The sequence below is a fragment of the Spea bombifrons genome, chromosome 1 (genome assembly GCF_027358695.1).
Source record: "Spea bombifrons isolate aSpeBom1 chromosome 1, aSpeBom1.2.pri, whole genome shotgun sequence".
NCBI classification, from domain to species: Eukaryota; Metazoa; Chordata; class Amphibia; order Anura; family Pelobatidae; genus Spea; species Spea bombifrons.
In genome coordinates, this window is record NC_071087.1 from 125737286 (window position 1) to 125757419 (window position 20134).

At 41.6% G+C, this 20134-nt stretch overlaps 1 protein-coding gene across 6 annotated transcripts in view; it reads left to right on the plus strand.

Moving 5' to 3' along the window:
* KDM2B (lysine demethylase 2B) overlaps positions 1-19082 on the plus strand; it is a 44738-nt gene extending 25656 nt beyond the window's left edge. For 3 of the 6 annotated variants that reach the window (XM_053472624.1, XM_053472657.1, XM_053472665.1), the window contains 13 exons: positions 809-935; positions 2199-2653; positions 3272-3358; positions 10860-11084; positions 11312-11455; positions 12039-12125; positions 12377-12646; positions 12820-12858; positions 13317-13984; positions 15993-16156; positions 16302-16463; positions 17044-17262; positions 17827-19082. In XM_053472624.1, coding sequence (XP_053328599.1) covers positions 809-935; positions 2199-2653; positions 3272-3358; positions 10860-11084; positions 11312-11455; positions 12039-12125; positions 12377-12646; positions 12820-12858; positions 13317-13984; positions 15993-16156; positions 16302-16463; positions 17044-17262; positions 17827-18026 — 2847 coding nt within the window. In that variant the 3' untranslated portion in view covers positions 18027-19082. The remainder of the gene's footprint in view (positions 1-808; positions 936-2198; positions 2654-3271; positions 3359-10859; positions 11085-11311; positions 11456-12038; positions 12126-12376; positions 12647-12819; positions 12859-13316; positions 13985-15992; positions 16157-16301; positions 16464-17043; positions 17263-17826) is intronic. The other 3 variants (XM_053472634.1, XM_053472649.1, XM_053472641.1) reach the window with 3 other exon arrangements.
* Positions 19083-20134: the final 1052 nt, after the last annotated feature.

Here is a 20134-nt window from a genome sequence, read left to right on the forward strand (position 1 = left end):
AGGTGAGAACCACTCATTACTCCTGAAAGACTGAAACGGTTAAATGTATTTGTCACTAGTGAAACATTATTTTTCATCTTCCCAAAGGCAGGAAAACAGTGTCTCCCCCCCCCCCCGCACCATTAATATCAGAACACAGGCCTTCTGCCATAAAGATGTGTGCTCCAGGCCTTTGCTTCTTGACTCCGTTATCTATTCGGAAAAAAATAACAAAATTTTACATTGTATCTATAACCATACCAAACGTTCAAGAGGAAAGAGCGATCTATGAAGAGTATACATGCTGTGAAAAATTAAGTTAGAGAAGTGTAACCATTATCTGCTCAGAGCACTTTTTAAGTCAATTTGGGGTTTAAAAAAAAACAAACAAAAGACAGGCCTCCTGTACTGCGTTTCCTAAATTCTCTTTTATGTCCAACATCGGGCCGCTCTGAGATTCTTGTAGAGCGACAACTCCCATGATCTCAGTACCCTAAAAGACAAACTGGGTGCTTGCAGAGCATTACTGGGATTGGAGTTCCAGAGCAAATTGAGAGGTACCATCATCATAGAAAAGAAATACCAAATGGCTCAAACATTACAAGCTTCAATAGGGATTTCATCCGTTAATGTTAATTATACGGCAGAAAGATTTACCTTCTAAAGTATTTGTTGGACCCCAACCCCAGTGTGATCATCTAGTTGTATTTTTATTTTCTTCAGCACACGAGTTTCAGGAATAGATAAGGAATAGAGCTAAATCTTCCAAATGTCCCCTCATGTGTTTTCTGTTTATAATAATTGTTTTGTTCTCTTCTTAACTAAACAGGTACAAGCCAAGTTTCGTTATCCTTTCTATTATGAGATGTGCTGGTATGTCTTGGAGAGATACGTGTGCACTTTGACCAAAAGGTCCCACCTAATTAAAGAGTATCAGAGAGAGTCAATGCTATTTGGTAAGTACTGGTGTTTATTACAGGAATAAGAAAAAAAATGAAAAATGCTAAAGTATAAAAATAGTGTAGAATGTAATACTAAAATCTAGAGTTTAGCAGCGTTAAATGAGTAAAAGATTTTTCAAATAAAAGTCAGAGGAAGTTTTTCATTTTTTCACAATTTTTTTACATAATACATTATAGGATATGATCAAAATAACAACAACAGTATCTAAAGAAAGCATTTTTGTCCCAGGAAAGAAGAACATTACAGTTTAACACAAAGACCACAGAAATGTTATAAAAAATTCACAAAACAGTCACGAAGGGGTGAAAAATACTTTGGGGGAAAAAATAACACTTTTTTTTTTTTTTTTAAACGGTTCTAGTTTTTGTATAATATGTTTCAGGCAGCTGCATATGAGCCATTCGTACTTTGTTTCTTAGCCCAATCTACTAGACAAACACCTTTACTCCTTATCCATCCGCCTTGTGGTAACCTTAGAATTTTTCAGTCGCGATAACCCAGCCAGGCATTCTGACTAACAGTCTATGGCGGAACAGACTTCTTTAGAGTTGTCAATGAGAATCCGCTCAGAGTGGATGAGTAGGAAAAGTATCCCGTGCCTGACGAGAATGGCGATCTCCAGGTCTGCACGTAAAATAAGTTGTTTTTGGTTAAATAAATCTGCATTAAAATCAGGGCCGGACCGGGAATATACCAGCTCTGCCATAGTGCCATTATTGTATGTCACCTTTGTGGAGTGCTACTTCCTGTAATTGTTTTATCATTAGCCCATTAACGAATCCCCTCACCACCTTACATGCGCTGTATTCAACATGCTTATCCTGCTAGCGGTTAGATTTTAAGGGCCCTTACCCTTTCATGACTAGACACATAAAAAATTGATCCAGGCCATATAAGCTTGCAGTCTATTCTATATACACATTCTGCAGCAGCTGTTGTATTGTCTCCCACTTTTAAAATACAGTAAAGGCTCCATAGATACTGAATTTATAAGTAATTGAAGTTTTGCAAACTAGCAAAGAGGTTAACTGAACACATACTCGCATACTTCTCCTAAAACTCTCAGGATGCTGCAGCTCCAGACATTAGGTGACCCTGTGGCCGTCTATAGATCTCCGTGGCAGCCTGACATATGGACGAGGCTTCCATACTAGCCCCGGTATCCCAGTGAGCCAGTCAAGCCCCGGATAGAACCAGTAATTCCTGATTGTAAGGAGAAAATAGGCCTGACACAAATATGTTCCAATGTATTGCAGATGTAACGAGAAAGACCAGTATAGACAGCTTCTCATCTGATTCCTGGTTAGAAATGGAGGAAGAATCATGTGATGCACACACACGGGAGGATAAAGATGATACTATGGAAAAAGCCTCCAAACTTTCAGGTGATGGAGACTCAACACCTACCAGCACGCATTCCGATGGAAAGGAGATGGCAGACAAGATGCAAAAAGCCACCTTGATTCAGTACCTAAAGAGGACTTTATCTAATGACTCTGATGAAAGCGGAAAGTCCATTGCCCAGAGTGACTTTCCAAAAACTCCAACAGGATCTCCAGCTACTGAGGCACCAGCAAAGTGGACGCACCTTACGGAATTTGAACTGAAGGGTTTGAAAGCCCTGGTGGAGAAACTAGAGTCTCTCCCGGACAATAAGAAATGTGTCCCTGAAGGAATTGAGGATCCACATGCACTCCTGGAGGACATGAAGGTAAGTGATTTTTTTCCCATTGTAGGCTAAAAATATTAGCCGTAATAAGTTATTAACCCCTTCATGGTAAGGGGTATTTTGAACAGGAGCTTTTCACTATATATTCCACTTTAATGTTTAGTATATCTACAGTTAAAGGTTTTTTTTTAGAAGACATATATAAACACAGACCAATAGCCTTTGCCAAGCCAGGGTTGGGGCTGACTAGAGGTAAGTATATCACATATCGTGGGTGGAAAATAGTGGGGGAAGTTCATATGTGGGGGATTCTGCAGACCCACCCCCATGCATTTGCAAGTGGAACACACATTGAAGTACATATAATGACTGGAATGTCCTTTTTAATAGAGCTCACATTGTTGATGTGACCCAACTCCCAGTGGCAGAACCGCTGAAAGATGGGGCCAAATAAGCAGGCCTAATGTAGGTCTATAACAGCCCCATTTTTAATATCAAAAGCTTGACTTTAACACTGTTTTCAACAATGGTGACGCAGTCTTAGACTGCCAAGCAGCGGTTGGGTGAACCATTGGAAATGAGCAGCATATTTAGTATGAAGACAATGTCTGTATATTAAAGTACTGTCTGCTAACTCTCCTGTCTGTCTCTGTCACACAGACAGTACTTAAGGAACATGTTGATGATGACCAAACTCTGGCCATTTCTGGGATACCGGTGGTGTCATGGCCCAAGAAACCCATTAAGGTAAGCTTAGCTAGCTCATTGTTTAACAATCATCTAGGGAATAGTGCAGCTCAATAATTACTGTGCCCATCCAATTTAACTTTATTCAAGTAATGAAATCTTAAGTTATTTGTCCTATAAATATAGATTTTATGAGTAGGGCATCAATAATGTTTGAGCCCAAATTCACTAGCATTTTACCTTCACCTTACTTTTTTTATGTGTGGGTATGTTCGTGTGTGTGAGGTACTGTAAGTGTCTGTGTCCATGCGTGTTAGTCTGAAGGTTTAGTTATGTTAGTGTGTGTGTTAGCGTCTGGATATGTGCGCTAGTGTGAGTGTTAGGGTGTGTTGGTGAGTGAAAAGCAGGCAGCAGGGATAAAGAGGTCCCAGACTTGCTTCTTTATGCCCCTTCCTTTAAAGGAGGCAGGGTTGAGAAGGGTCACATAATGTCACTTAGCATGACCCCACTGGAGTAGCATGGGAGCAGAGTTGGAGTGAGTTGTATTTACATTACATTATATATCTGTCTTTGGGGTGGGGGGGTCTGTGTTTGTGTGAATGTTTGGTTATGTTAATGATTGGATGTGTGTGATAGTGTGAGTGTCTGGGGATGTTATTGTTGAATTTCTAGTTGTGTTGGTGTCAGTGTAAGTACCCGTCCCAAGGTCAGGCTCTGGATCTGCCCCTGATGGCTGGAATGTCCCTTCAGGTTTGCAGTTTTAGGAGCATACAGAGCTAACTTGTGATGGCTCTTCTGCAGACGGGGTTGGGATTTTCTTGTTGGCACCCAGGATGTGAAAGCCCTGGCATTCTGTGACATGAAATTCTTGACAATGGTGGTAAAGGGAGAATAATTACACTTTGTGCGGGGCTTGGCTAACTTGGTCACACAATGTTTTGAGTCTTAATACCAGATCTGTAGCAGTAGATTGTAAAAAAAAAAAAAGTCTTCCATCTATGGGGGAAGCATTACTAGAGACTGCTTAGAGCTCCAGGAGTGTTGGCAGATATGCTTGGCCCTTGGAACATTGCATTCGTTTATTAAAGTGCTGGTAGTTTCCGTAACGGTAACCTCAGGGGTTTGCGGCCAGCTGCCTGACAGCGAACCGAGCACGTTTATCTCCGTAGGCGACACGATACCGAGTCAGCGCTCAGTGTATTGTAATGAAAGCTAACGGTGTATCCGGGTTTCCTCCGTGATCTGCTAATTCAGGTGCCTGTATTCTAATAGCATCCTGCCCTGTCGCCCATCCTAACCTGCCCTTGTTGGCCTTCAGGCGAGCGACGTGCCGGGCTGGGGACCGCCATTGGTCGGCGGCAGGTGGCCAACCCTTTCCTGGGCAGAGCTCATGAATAATAAGCAGAGCAGATCCCCTCCTCCCGCTTTGTGCGAGCGGTGTGTTCCTCCAACGGCAGCGCAGGCTCGGGCTGCAGCGTCCCCAGCTCTATGCCGGCCTGGGCCCGGCTCCTGCGATATGGCCCTCTCCCTGAGCAACGATGACGAGGAGTACGATTCCGAGCAGGAGCAGGTCGGTGCCGCGGTGCATGGGGCCGTATTGGCAGGCCGAGGGAAGTTCCACATTCACTCCGGGCTTCAGGAAGCTGGGCTTTAGCTCACATTTCACTATAGAGGTGGGGGAGGGATTTGCCCGGAGCAATTAATGATCGCCTTCGCGGGGCTGTCGTGTTTACCCCGCTGCCCCTATACCTTGTAATGGCTGCTGGGTGACAGTTCCCCTCGGAAGCGGAGGGGCTTCATCAGCTTGCGGCCGGAGAGGGGTAGGGGTTTCGCTGAGCTGCCGTCATAGCGACGGGTCTAAAATGTCTGATGGATGCTGCTCAGGAAAATGTGAAGTCTGGTTTATCGCCCCGGGCAAGAAGTGGTTAATTATTACAGTAGCGGGATCCGTAGATCACCTGATGCCTCTAAAGGCATCGTATACGGGTGGCCTACAGCCATGTACACGTTTAACGAGTTAACCCCTTCAGCTTCCGTAGCACAGTGTTTACCCCTTTAACAGCGACACAATATGTGGTTAGATAGCAAGCACCTGTGCCTAGGGGCATTAGTATTACATGCTTTACATTTCACGCTATACTGGTAGCTGCAGGTATGCTTTAGGTAAATGTACAGGTTGGGTGAGCCCTACGAGAAGATGTACTTCAGTAGTTGTGGTACTCCTGGCTCTCGTGGGGTATAATGCCCCGTCATGATGCACCATGTGTAACGCCGAGTGAGGGATAAGCAGGCACTTACTAATATATCCCAAAACCCTTCTACTCACCGTCTCTGTGCAGCATGGCAACTCTGTCTTTAATGACTAAACTACATCTGAGGGATTCTGTCCCTGGGAACATCGCACAATTTACTTACCACCAAGATGTCACACTCAGTCTCGTGTGTGTGTGTGTGTGTGTGTACATTTTATATTAAAACAAATCGGACTGCATTTGAACGGAGATTAAGCTGACCCCCAACTAGCAGACGGTTATATTGGGGAGATGACATTCAAGAAATACCTTTTAAACTAAGCCTGCTTAGCCCTTTATATAGGAGAAATGATAACCCTTCATAATGCATAGTAAGGCTGTTGGGGGGGGGGTATTCATCTGCGGACATCCGGATTCACCCATCAGGTGTAAAGATAGTGAATACCTGGCCAGAAAAGTGGTTCAACTGCTTTAGCATTTACTGCGCTAACCCTGATCATAAATAATGCCATCAACGTGGAGTCTGAGCCAATGCAATGTGTGATTAGTAGCAGGAAGAGCTTGACTGGCCCTGTTTAATGTATAGTTAAATTGGTGAGGTTTCTTCGTTCTGCCATTGAATTTTGTGTTATACCAGGGGTTCGACAAATCTGGTTTGGACCCCGGTCATGGTTTTATTTTCATATATTAACCCCTGGTCAGCAATTAAATGTTTATTGGGGCAATATGAAATAAAACACACCTTTCTTCACTGCAGCACTGCTTTGTACAGTATCACAGTTAACCCCTCATGACAAAAAATATTTTACTTCATAAAGACTCAAGCTTTTATATTTTAACCCTTAATCCTCTTCCTGTTTTAGCGTACCTGTCTGGGGTTACATTCTCTTAAGCTTTCATAGTAAACCATATGCATGCTAATACATATTAACCATTAGCATCAAAATATAAAAGTAAAACATTGAAATGGGTTTAGCACTCATCTCCCCATTTTTCCCCCTCATTTTTAAACATTTTGGCTAGAGGAGATCTTTCTTGAGTCATTATAGAGCCTTCTGTGGAAACTGTTAGAAGATGTTACTTCTGCTCCTAAAGTGTTTTTTATTTATTTAATCAAATAAGAACAATAGCTAATTTATACTTTTCCCATGAAGCGCCCACCTCTTTATAGCAGAAAGCTAATAAAGATAAGACCTGAAGCTAAATCACACAGGCGCCCAGGGGTTTGTCACGCTCTGCGTTACACAGGCCCAGCTCAGCCTGTGTTGGCCCTCTGCAGGAGAGCTGTCAACTCCCTCGCTATACATTACAAACTCTCTCTTTAACCCCTTAACAACCTTGACGTATCTCATGAAAAACTAGTCCTTGAGGTCCAAGGACATATCGCCTATGTCATGGGGTTTTGGCACCTGCAGGATCAAATCCCTGCGGGAGGGACCAAGATCTGGCTTTCACATCCTTGTCTCCCTCCACCTCCACCCCTCTGACAGCTGGGGCTAAAATGTGTGACCCTGACCTGTCAGATCGAATGTGGCCGCGCTCTAAAACCCTGTTGAATGTAACGGCGCCAAGTTAAATGCCCATACTTTCTTGAATTTCCTTCCAGCCACGTCGTCACTGGTGTCGCCAGGGAATCCTCTTGATGCGGAAGGGATTTGTGGGGTCTGTAGGACCCCAATACTACTGCCAGAGTATTTCAGTGTGTGTGCGGGTATGCTGCAGTCCTATCTAATCTAAAAAAGAATATACATGTAAAAAAGTGTTTTTACTAAACTCCTATTATATCTAGCCCTATCAGAAATTGTTAAAATCATCTACAGCCCTTAAAATAAAAAGTAGTAATATATAAAAAAATACGCTCTAGCTGTGTACATTTTATATATCTGTAAAGCGGGTGGGGTTCTTTCTTTTTTTTTCTTTTTTTTATAGATTGTATTCATACAAAATAATGTATGTAAAAGCACATGGCAATTATTATTTGTTTTATGTATTCAAATGATGTGGATCCGATTTGTTTTAATTATTATTCTGCTTATCTTTTCCCTTGCCTGTGAAATAATCAAATGACCTCTGCCCCCTCTCTATAAATACTATAACTGTCCATTTTATGGCTGTACTCCTTCAGAATTGTTTGACTTGAGTCAAAGAATTAAGAGGTGACTCAGTCGCTAAAGAGCAGTGGTGGCCAACACCTCTTTAAGGGCTTCAACCCCCTGTGATTGTCTGCCCCATGTCTAACTAGCCGCTGGTTTAAGGCTATGGAAGTAGCGGACTAGCATGAGCTGGGAAGATACCCGACTGCTATACCCGCTGTAGAATGAGATCAGAAGGCTGATCAGAACGTCTTTCCCCGTTCAGAAAGCGCAATAATGCAATGAGGGTAGTATACAGGAATGTATTGCTAATATAGTTGTTATTTTTACATACTTTGTCCACTCCTTCATAGGGTATATTGGCTTTCATACCCTACCCTGTGGATACTTCATTGTTTTATTAAGCAATCATTAATCTCATTGGTAGCTGGTAATATATTCTGCAATGACATGAAGGAAATACACATTTTCGGTTGGTTTATGTTCAGTATGGCAGCTATTGTTCTAGAATCTGACTTTTAGTAAATGTTACAAATCCTTTAAATCCCACCAATTGAGACTTTATCAGGGACATTTCACTTATGGAAATCAGTATCCAGTTTTTCAACCATTTTAGGAATCCAATATATTGGGAAAACTGACTGTGCCAAGAATACTTTTGACCAGGGATGTCCAACTAAGAGACGTTGTGCGTGCGAAGTTCACAGGGTTTTATTTTGCATCGCAGTTACAGGATGATGATGCCAGTGAGGTCAACTGGCTGTACGTTTGTGAAATCAATACGCATTTGCAACCCAAGATCTTGTTTTTGGGTAAAAATGTACTAGATCAGTTTTTTCTGCAGTGGGCCACTTCATCAGAATTGTATACGTACGAGGGCCGCACTCATTTTTCACTGTGACAAAAAATATGGCCTTTAATAAAATATGCAGATTAAAATAAAGTAAAATGACACAAAACCTTTACTCTTCCTCTCACTGATTTCTGGGCCTAGAAAGTTTTGCGACTACAAATTCAGGATTCCCTAGATTTATTCTAGGGATGAACTAAAATGAAAATTCTGGACCAAAACATTCAGGGTTCACTTAGCCAAAACCTAAAATGACCCCCACCTTTAAAAATAATAATAAAAACTCACATTTTTAATAAAAGTAGGTAACACACAATTGGACAAAATTAGCAATATGACTTGGCATGATAGGAGTGTGATTGCTAACGGCAATCACACTCCTATCATACCCAGGCAACCAGTAAATGCTGGTACCTAGGCATAATGGGACTGTGCTCGCTGTGATTGCTGTTAGCAATCACACTCCTATCATGCCAAGTCAGCCAGTACATGCTGGTAAAGGGTGGCTGTAAGTGATGTGCAGACCCCATACTGCTGGCAGCATCACTACACAAGGGGGCAACTAGCTAGGTTTCAGCATGTACTGGCTGACTTGGCATGATAGGAGTGTGATTGCTAACAGTAGTCACAGTCCCATCATGCCTAGGTTCCAGCACTTACACATCCATTCAGTAAATGCTGGAACCTAGGCATGATGGGACTGTGATTGCTGTTAGCAATCACACTCCTATCATGCCAAGTCAGCCAATACACGCTGGTACAGGGTGGCTGTAAGTGATGTGCAGACCCCATACTGCTGGCAGCCTCAATACACAAGGGGGGCAGCTAGCCAGGTTTCAGCATGTACTGGCTGACTTGGCATGATAGGAGTGTGATTGCTAACAGCAGTCACAGTCCCATCATGCCTAGGTTCCAGCACTTACACATCCATCCAGTAAATGCTGGAACCTAGGCATTATGGGACTGTGATTGCTGTTAGTAATCACACTCCTATCATGCCAAGTCAGCCAGTACATGCTGGTACAGGGTGGCTGTAAGTGCAGACCCCATACTGCTGGCAGCATCAATACACAAGGGGGGCAGCTGGCCAGGTTTCAGCATGTACTGGCTGACTTGGCATGATAGGAGTGTGATTGCTAACAGCAATCACAGTCCCATCATGCCTAGGTTCCAGCACTTACACATCCATGCTATCACACACAGACACACTCATTTATTCATATAATCATTCATTCACAGATTCATTCCCTCAATCACACACACTCATTCAAACACCCTCCCCACCCCCTTACCTGCACTGCAGCTCCTCGATGCCGCTCACAGACTTCAGCAGGGGGCGCGGCCTCCCTCTGCCTTCTCTGCTAAAGCACAGAGGAAGTAGGATGTCACGTGAGCTCCGCTTCCTCTGTGCAGTCCAGAAGACCCTCCCACAAGTAAGTAGCAGGGCTTGAGGTGCGGCTCGCGTAAGATCGGTTGCCCTGGCTGCCGATCTTACGCAGGCCGCACCTCGAGGTCTCGCGGGCCGTATGTTGGACGCCCCTGTACTAGATCATGTTAACTCCTCAATACTGTGCAGATGAGGTAGGCTAGATGGGGCAAGGACCAGGGAGATTAGTTGGATATATTAACAAAGATTCTTCGTGTTGTGTCTCTTCGTATACATTTTGCTGCCGCCATGTTCGTTTCTTCGAGCTGAAAAACAAAAACACACACTTTGTCTTCGTTTTCATGTTCTTGCGAATACAAATGCATAAGTTTTAATTGTCGGTGCTTATGCAGGCTTTATTGCCAAACAGATAACGCTCCAGACAGGACTTGGCTGAGGAACTTTCTGTATTATACTAGAACAATAAAGTGCAAAGGTGTGTAGTTACTCATTGGTTGTAAATTTAGGAGAATTATTTGGTAACCTCCAGACCATGTGAAAAATGTGTATTTCATTGTCAAACTGTGATAAATGAGAAAAAAAAAAAAACTTCATGGCACAATATTGCAGAATAAGATCTAAGCTACAATTTTTACACCACGTGCATTAATAAAGTACTGGTTTCATAGAAAGTCCGCCTTAACCAAGTCAATCTACAGTTGAAGGAAGAGCGGAAACTACAATTCCATACAAATATAATGGTCTTTGTTACGATTAGCACCTCGTGTGTCACTGCAGCAATGAATGTAGCAGCACCCACCACAGAAGTCGGGGCATGTCTGAAGTCCGTATTAACGGTTATGACTACGTTGTAGAAATCTGTGACGAAGCAGTGGGAGATATGTGACCTTGCGTTTATTCCTCCTAGCTATGTTCTTATAGAATATATAAAGATTACTCATTGACATCTGTTGTCCCTTTCACTTTTCTCCATCGCCAGAACAAGGCAGTGGGAAGACCCAAAGGAAAGCTTGCGACATCGCCCGCCGTGAAACTGTCTGCTAACCGCACCAGTGCTGGAGCACGCCGGAGGCGGACGCGATGCCGGAAATGTGAGGCGTGTTTGCGCACAGAGTGTGGGGAATGTCACTTTTGCAAAGATATGAAGAAATTTGGGGGTCCAGGGAGGATGAAGCAGTCCTGTATCATGAGGCAGTGCATTGCTGTATGTGATCTCTTTCAATTTATTCTTTATATGATTGTTGTTGCACCGTACTAGCATATAGTGTATTTTGAATGTTTTTCCTCCTCCTTCTGAAATATTTCTTCCCTTCTTCCCTTTGTCTATGAATATTACCCCAGCTTATAAAGTCATTGTTCTTTCATATTAGTGCATTGTATTTACATCTTTGCTTTTGTGAGTAATAGTTTTCTCCTCTTCTTTATGTATAGCCGGTACTGCCTCATACAGCTGTTTGCTTGGTGTGCGGAGAAGCTGGGAAGGAGGATTGTGTAGATGGACAAGAGGCGAAGTTTAATGTCATGTTGATGGAGTGCTCCATATGTAATGAAATAATCCATCCTGGATGCCTTAAAGTAAGTTGTATTGAGGGAGTGGGAGGTTCATAGAGCTTTGCTGGGACTAGTGGTTAATTAAATCTTACGTCTGCTCTTTGGGTCTTGTCATTGAGGGAATGGTTGGCACTTGGGCATTGCTAAAATAACCCTTTCCTCTGTGCTGCTGTCACGTATGCCGGTGATCTGGAAGGAGTCCCTGCATTAAAAGAACCATTTGCTTTCCTCATGATACTAGCAGATACAAGATGTATTGAGAAAAGCTGTGGAAACTTGTTTTCTAGAGTTAATAATTACCACTGTAAAGATCTTTGCAAATTAGCATCCTCTTTAACTCCTTAATGGTTGATAGAAGATGCGTCACAAAAAGCTTGGCAAATGGCAGTCTGGTCTCCCCTGTGAGAGCTGGGGCCAAAATGTGTTCATTTATAAAAACAATATGTATATTGACCAATCAGCAGCTGTTACAACACAGAATTCCCCAAAATGTCAATTTAACAAGCAGCCATTTGTTTTTGGGGCAACCAAGCATTACACTTTTCCTGTGTAAATTGGTTTAAATGATACTATATTTATTAAAGATTATTTTTCTTTTATGTTCTAGATAAAGGAATCTGATGGTGTGGTGAATGATGAACTTCCAAACTGCTGGGAGTGTCCGAAGTGCAACCATGCTGGAAAAACTGGGAAAGTGAGTTTATAGTAACTGTGCAAAGATGCGGTTATAATGGTGTAATAGTTACAGTGCTGGGCCTTGTGGGAAAGTTTATAGATGCAGTTCCACCTGCTGCGCTAAAATTGTAGACATGCAGTATTTCATGTTATGCAGTGTCGTAGTGAATGAATATTGACCACTCTTTACGAAATAGTAATAATTGAATCGTTTTGTAGGTACCTTTAGACATAAGATATAAAGTTGCTTCTTCTTTTTTTCCCTTTTTGGCCTACAAGCAAAAAAGAGGCCCGGGATTTAAGTATGCTTCAAACCTGCCTGGGTCACTCCTTAAGGAACAAAAGATTAACCGAGATAATAAGGAAGTAACGGACACTGCAAAGAGGAAAGTAGAACGTGAAGAGACCCCCAGGCAGAACACAGAGGAGCAGTCAAAAAAGAAACCTATAGAGAGCATTGTGAAAAAGAAGCCTGAGGAAGGCCAGTTTAGGAAGAAACGGCCATTCGAGAAGCCCCCAGAGCCGACAGTCAGAAAACGAGTGAGTTGGCCTAGGTGCCCTTAAATGACATTGGCAGGCGAATTGGTGAAGTTTGAGTATATTAGAACTGCAGGTGTAAAATATATTTATGTCCAAGAAAATATTTATTTTGTAGATTCAGAAAGACTTTATTATTATTATTATATATAGTAGTTTCCATTTTGCTTCCACAGTTAAAACTTGGAAAAGAAGAGAAGCTCTTAAGGAAAAAGGTACGCTTTAGTGTGAGAATAATATGCTTCTAAGTATATTTGAGGGCATGGTACAGTACAGGTTGTAAAGATCCTCTAAAAATGATGTACATTAAATGTATGAATGTATTGAAAGTCATTCAAAGACATTTCTGTACATAATCTATTTCTCCCATACATTTCTATTGTGTCAGAGGCAGACCGGAATCTTGCAGCATGTCCTTTTCCGACGTTGCCTGCTGTTAATATGTACACTACCGGACCGTTCATGCAATTGTTTTTATTCTTTAATATTTAAGTGGGCAGAAGGCCTACCACCCATCTGAGACATAAGTCAAATGCACAGTTTAACTTATTTACAATTTATTGTAAGTTGGTTACATCATGTATTTCATGCTGTGACCCATCCCACCCTGTTGTGTTACTTAGGGTAGACAACTGTGTTTATACTACAGTCATTCTGCTGTTCTTGATTTCAGAGGAGAACATGGAAAACACCAGAAGAACGAGCACTAATGGCCAAAACCTTAAAACGCATAAAGCAGGAGCCAGAAGATGATTTGCCGGAGTCGGCCCCTAGAGCCAAGGAAAGTGACCAGTCGAGGTCCAGTTCGCCCACTGCTGGCCCCAGCACGGAAGCTTCAGATTCCAAGGAGATAAAGAAAATTCGTAGGAAAAAGAGAGTACCCAATAAAGAACTGAGCAAGGAGTTGAGCAAGGAGTTAAATCAAGAGATACAGAAAACTGAGAGCAGTCTGGCCAACGAGAACCATCACCCGATCAAATCTGAGCCTGAGAGCGAGGAAGATGAGCCTAGATGTATAAACAGCGGGGACAGGATGCACAGATTTAGCAAAGGCTACCCCAACGGCACCCCAAAAGAATTCAAACACCAGCCTTTTCCCAGCCCACGGAGCACACCAAGGGTTGTTACGCGACCACCGCCTTCCTTGTCCCCCTCTAAATGTGTGCAGATGGAGAGGCACGTGATTCGGCCGCCCCCCATCAGCCCACCCCCTGATTCTCTGATGCTGGAGAATGGGACAGCGCACGTAATGCAGAGGGAGGTTTGGATGGCAATCTTTAGCTACCTCAGCCATAGGGACTTGTGCATCTGTATGAGGGTCTGCAAAACATGGAACAGATGGTAAGAAAACTATAGATTTTTGTTTCTGGATACGTGTGAGACTAATACTTTGAAAAGTGTCTAGTGTATGTTGCCCAAACATATTCTTTTTAAAGTTCAACTTCATCCTCCCGAGGTCGATTAAATGTGTACCATTGATTGGGTGATAATAACAATAAAAACAGCTATTATACAGCTGCGATTCGGTTAATTCTGAGATCCTGAGATAAACTAGATGTTATGTTTAAGACTCCACGAAGAAATAAAGAACATAGGAGGGACGTTCGAAAAGTTTCCACATTTTTATATATTTTACATTTCCAAAAAAAGTGCAGAAACTTTTCGAACGTCCCTCGTATATATTACAAAAATAACAATTGCCACTTCATCCACAACTTAACCTGAGGATATATGAGGATTATGTTAAATCTCCTTATTGGGTCTCTTCTACAGGGTGAAATGGCTTCACTTACAGTAGGGGGACTGTTAGGAAAATGGATTCTGTAGTTTCTGTTACTGTTGCCTTTTATTAAAAATGGATGATTAATCTCAAATGCCCCATCTGACTGCCCCCCCCTCCATCTGTATGCATGGAGTTGATGAACTCTGCATTAATCTCTGGGATAAGAGTTTATACATTTAAAAAAAGGTGCTATGGTTATTGCTTAAAAACATATATATATTGTATTCGCTAAAATGAGGGTTGACAGAGTTGTGGTTTTAACTCCTTGACTTCATTATACATTATGAATGGCCAACCTTAGGAAGCTCGGCCTGCCCTGCGTAATGCATAGTTATATCACGCATTCAAAGTCTTTGTACATGCAGAATTATGCCAGTTAAGGCCGCCTTAGTGGAAACACGTGTTGGCTCCTCACAGCGTACAGTGAATCGCGTGAGTTGAACTCTAACAACTCCCTCTTTGTTGATTTAACCCCATTGATCCAGTCATTGATGACAGGGTTCTCTTCAGATAGCGAGGCGAACTGTTACCCGTATTAGTAATTGCAAAAGTAAGATTATGTGACTGACCCTTCTGTGCCTCAAATAGTACCAAGTGCCAGCAACAGATAAAATACACAAATAATCTACTAGGAGTATTGTAATGTTTCCATGGCAACAAAGTATCTCTAATTTTAGCGTAACATTGTTTCCTCAGTAATAATGCAACCTAATAAGTTGTACTGATTGTAAGGAATGTTTCTACTAATGTTGTTTGAAAGCTGTATTTTGACATATATCCTAAAAATGACATGGAGTTGCCCCCCCCCCTTTTTTTCTATCCACGCTCTCTTTTCTCTCCCACTTTCTTCTGCCTCTTTTTATTCTCTCCCTCTTGCTCTTCCCCTCCTTACTTTACCTGCCCTGTGCACCCCGTTATTTGGTGGTCTCAGGCTGCTCCCAACTCGCACAGCATCTCACTGTGGCAATTGCTGGTCACGATATGACGGTTCAGTCCGACGGCCGCACCTGCGCTCTGATTCAGACTTCATCTTTAGTGCTGCCCGGAGTGACTAACAATTCCCACGTGTGTGTAATGTGCATTATTTCAATGCCTCTGCCATAGGTAGTGAGGTGGATCCTTGTGTGTGTGTGAATATTATGATGCTAGACGGGTATACATTGTAATCTAGTTCCCCATGTTGATGGCCTTTTTTTTAATCCTCCCCACTAAGTGGTGATACTGTTTAATGGCTTTTGTACAGATGTCAATGGGGGGGACCTTTACAAATGCTTCTCAGTATATACATTGCTGTTGAGACCAATAGTATGCGATAGAACTTATTGAGTGTAATTTTATTATGTTATAAATCATTATGAAGATTCAGACAGTCCATGTCTGAGAAACCGTTTACATGTAAGTGTGAAATATAATTGTTTTGTGAAAGAGCCTCTTGCTGCATTAATCATATATTAATTAGGAGATATATTGGCAATAGCAACATTTCTAGTTTGTCTCAAGAAGCATCTACCTGCATTTACTGTTAAATAAAGCGTGACACCATTTTCCCTTGTGTTGGTGTTCCAGGTGCTGCGACAAAAGGCTATGGACACAAATTGACTTAAACCGATGCAAATCCATCACTCCACTAATGCTCAGCGGAATAATCAGAAGGCAGCCGGTGTCGCTTGATCTGAGCTGGACTAACATATCCAAAAAGCAGCTCAGCTGGCTCATAAACCGGCTCCCAGGTCCGTTACTTACCTTTATCAGTCTGCCTATTTTCCATTAATTGCATGGAAAGCAATGAACACGAGTAATACCCCACTCAAAGTTTGTGAGTGTACCTTTTACGTACAAAGGTTGTATAACCCTGTTTCCCTGATTTATTCACAGCCCTCCGTAATCTCAATGTGTCCGGGTGCTCTTGGATTGCCATTTCAGCCCTTTGTAGCTCCAGCTGCCCGTTGCTGAGGTCTCTCAACGTCCAGTGGGTGGAAGGGCTCAAAGATGCACAGATGAGGGACCTCTTGTCTCCCCCAACAGATAACAGGCCAGGTACATCCCTACGACTTAATAAAGCTACCATTTCTAGGAACAGTGCTATGCAGATACAACCAATGTATCAGGGTGTCTAGTCTCATCATTCCCCTTGTAAGAAGTGCTGCACTATATAATAATAATATACCAGATCATTGGATTAATTGTTTGTCTGTTTATTGTAGAAACACTTGAGCTATAGAGACCGCATTAGTAAGTCTGAAATAAATTTGGTTTCTTTTGGTGACACTGGATTGTTACCCGTTCCCATATATCTTGCCAAGTCAGAATTTAGCACCTGCAAGTGGGCATTTGAGTCAGGAATCACCAGTGAAACCAATTAACATAGTAGGTATTATACAACCTTTCTAGCACAAGCTCTGTGAAGGAGAACATTCACACGGGATCTCCATGAGACCCACGTGTTGGGTTCTATAAAAATGCACAGGTTTTCCCTGCAGTATTTAAACACAAAATCACATATACTACACTTGCCAGATTTTTTGGTGACTAAACGTAATTAACAAGAAAGATCCTATTGTTTTTATATCATTTTATATACCCCGATTTATTTGTGCACCGTGATTATTCCCTTTAGGTCAGATCGATAACCGTAGCAAGTTGCGGAACATCGTAGACCTCCGTCTGGCAGGACTTGATATTACTGACGCCTCTCTACGCCTCATGATTCGACACATGCCTCTTCTTTCCAAGCTAGACTTGAGTTATTGTAACCATGTTACCGATCAGTCCATCAACCTCCTCACAGCCGTGGGGACCTCCACCAGGGATTCTTTATCAGAGATTAATTTATCAGGTAACTAGTCCTGTCCTGGACTAATTGTCTGTAAATGGAAACATTGAGAACCCCCCCTATAGTTAGGTAATTTATGCCCCAGGCCCACATTGCCTTGTTAACCCTTACAATATGCATGCATGCATGCATACAGATGTGCATATGATCTTAAACGAAATATTTCCTCGTATGAAAACAGTATTATTGAAAGTCATTTGAAATAGATTAGGCCGATTACACTTCTAATGTGTTAATTGCTAGTGCCTTTTTACATTTTCTAAAATAGTCATCACCAAAAACCTAAGAATACGTAACAATGCTATTTCTACCTTTCAACATTGTTTCGTTTGTCTTTTTTGTTGGCGCCTGTATGCTTGGTATTCGGCTACCTATATGGATTTTTTATTTTGTGGTTTTGAAATTGTGTGGGGGGACTTAATTGCTAAAGCAGGGGTTTATAAGAAGAGTTAGAATGGGGGGGGGTCTTGAGTTGCATAATTATGTCTGTTCGTTTTCATTGAATAAACTCCTCTCTCTTCACATGTTGCATGAGATATTCTTTTTATTTTGTTTTTTTCTTCCCAGACTGCAATAATGTTACAGACCAGTGCCTGACGTACTTTAAACGCTGTGCAAACATCTGTCTGATTGACCTCAGATTCTGTAAACAGGTTACCAAGGAAAGCTGTGAACAGTTCATAGCAGAAATGTCAGTCATTGTACAATTTGGACAGACAGAAGAAAAACTTCTTCAGAAGATCAGCGAATTTCAGGATGGAGTGTAAATAGTTTTGTTTAAAGATGCATCTGAAAGACAGCACTGGCCTTATAAGTAATAATAAGGGGTGTGTGATGCCCACCAGCCTCTGGATTGAGTTCCTTCAGTGGTTTCTCCAGCACCTCAAACACCAGCTGTCGAAGGTTGACGCTGGAACTAGAGTTTACCTTCCAAGGACAATTATTTAAGCTCCAAGGGCATGCGCCTGTTAATGTTTTGTTTTTATTGGCTCTTAAACTGTTGCATTTTTAATGTCTCTGAGAAGTTGGCCATCCAATGCATTAAAGCCTTCCAAAATCTCACAAGAAGAATTTGTCATACATTATGCAGAAATATTTTTGTATAAAACCTATTTAAAGAGTTATATTTGCAGTGTTTGGGAGCATACATGTGTTTGTTGGTTGGTTTTGACTGCTCTTCTTTCCATGTACAGTGAGATATCTAAACAGCAAGTTCAAGAAAAAAAATCATAGGTGTGACCACTTAAAGCATGTTTCAACCTGCTTTCTTCATGTGACATGCATGCAGAGATGTTCATATCAGACATGTTATGGCATCATAGCACAACCAACCTTTTCACATCACTGCTACATCATAAACCAGTGTATAATAATCTGTGCTCAGGCTTTTTTTCTCTGCTGTGCCATCACAGCTTATAACAGTGCAGGGTCTGATTGTAAGTTACCTACCTTTTGAAAAAGTGCCAGTTTTGGGTTTTTATTTCTTTTTCCAATATTTAAACCCTGCTTCTCTGTTTGGCAGATGAAAAGGTTTTGCAATTATTCCATTAAAGCCTGATCAGTTACAAAGAATAATTCATTTCTTAGCTGGGTATCTTCAGCCACCGCCGGTTCACCTCCTTTTGTACAATAGATGCCCCTTGCACTGGAAAATTAAGAATGGGGTTATTCAGATGTGAGCATAGAGAAGTGAATGCATAGCCAAGTCTTTCCACTCTTGCTCAGTGGAGTCAGATGTATACTTTTTTATGTAAGTAATGTTGTTGGAATTAAGTGTATCATGTTTATTTATGAACACATTAAAAAAAAAAAGTTTTACTAGACTGTGTGTGTTGTGTTACTGTTTTGTGACATAATTTGGTTGGGCATATATTAAGACAGGGTGGTGTTGCAAAGATCTAGAACAGGCTCAACCCCTTCTGTTCCAAGGTTTAGAAGACATCCTAGATCCCTTCACAAGCTGGAGCTCTCAGGCAGCGAGTATACAATGCATGCACACTGTACCAATCTCCCATGAACCCATCCATTTGAAAAGGAGAATGTGTTCATTTAAATAGGGACTGCTGCTTACTTTGCATTAAGGTTTATAGAAGCACTAAGGCCAGAGGATCAAGCTTTTCCCCCCTACCACTAGGGTACTACACTTGATCTTAGCCAAAAGGTCAAGAAGTGATATTCTGGGCAATAGTCTGTTAGCAACGAGATGCATTAGTTCATACAAAGCTGTCATACTGCGGAGTACATTACTTAGATGTCCTTAATCCTAGTTAGGGATATTAGCCGAAAAGAAGCATTTTCACCTCAGATGTTTCTCCCACCCTAAACTTTCTTCCCATTTTTACCATGAGTTTGTTAAGGCATTTTTTTCATTATTTGTATCATTTATAAACACAGTGCAGTGATCTGATTTACTGCTCCACAGTTATTTACAACGAGAATGCGCGCTCACACACACACACACACCAGACAACAAAAATGACCATGTGCGCAAAGTAAATAACTTGATAAAACACCAAACCCCACAGGTGTTCTATTTCCTACCTCGCCCTTTCTTTTGTTTTAATGAAATATGTCCAATACAAAGCAAAGAGTTTCAAATGAGGACGCCCCGCTCTGTTCAATGCCCCACATTTTCAGTTTTTAGGTAAACTGCAATCCAAAAGGTAAGGGGTGCGTGGACCTCTAAGATTTTAGCAAAGTAACAAAAAACACAACAAATATTTTCCTGCCACAAACCTTTTTAATATATTTAACAACTTTTCCAAATATACACACAATTCCCTTACTTAACATGGAGTTACTTGGTTTTTAACTTCAGGAAAAAAAAAAACATTTAAAAAAAAAAAGTTGGATACATATGCAATAAAATATGCAT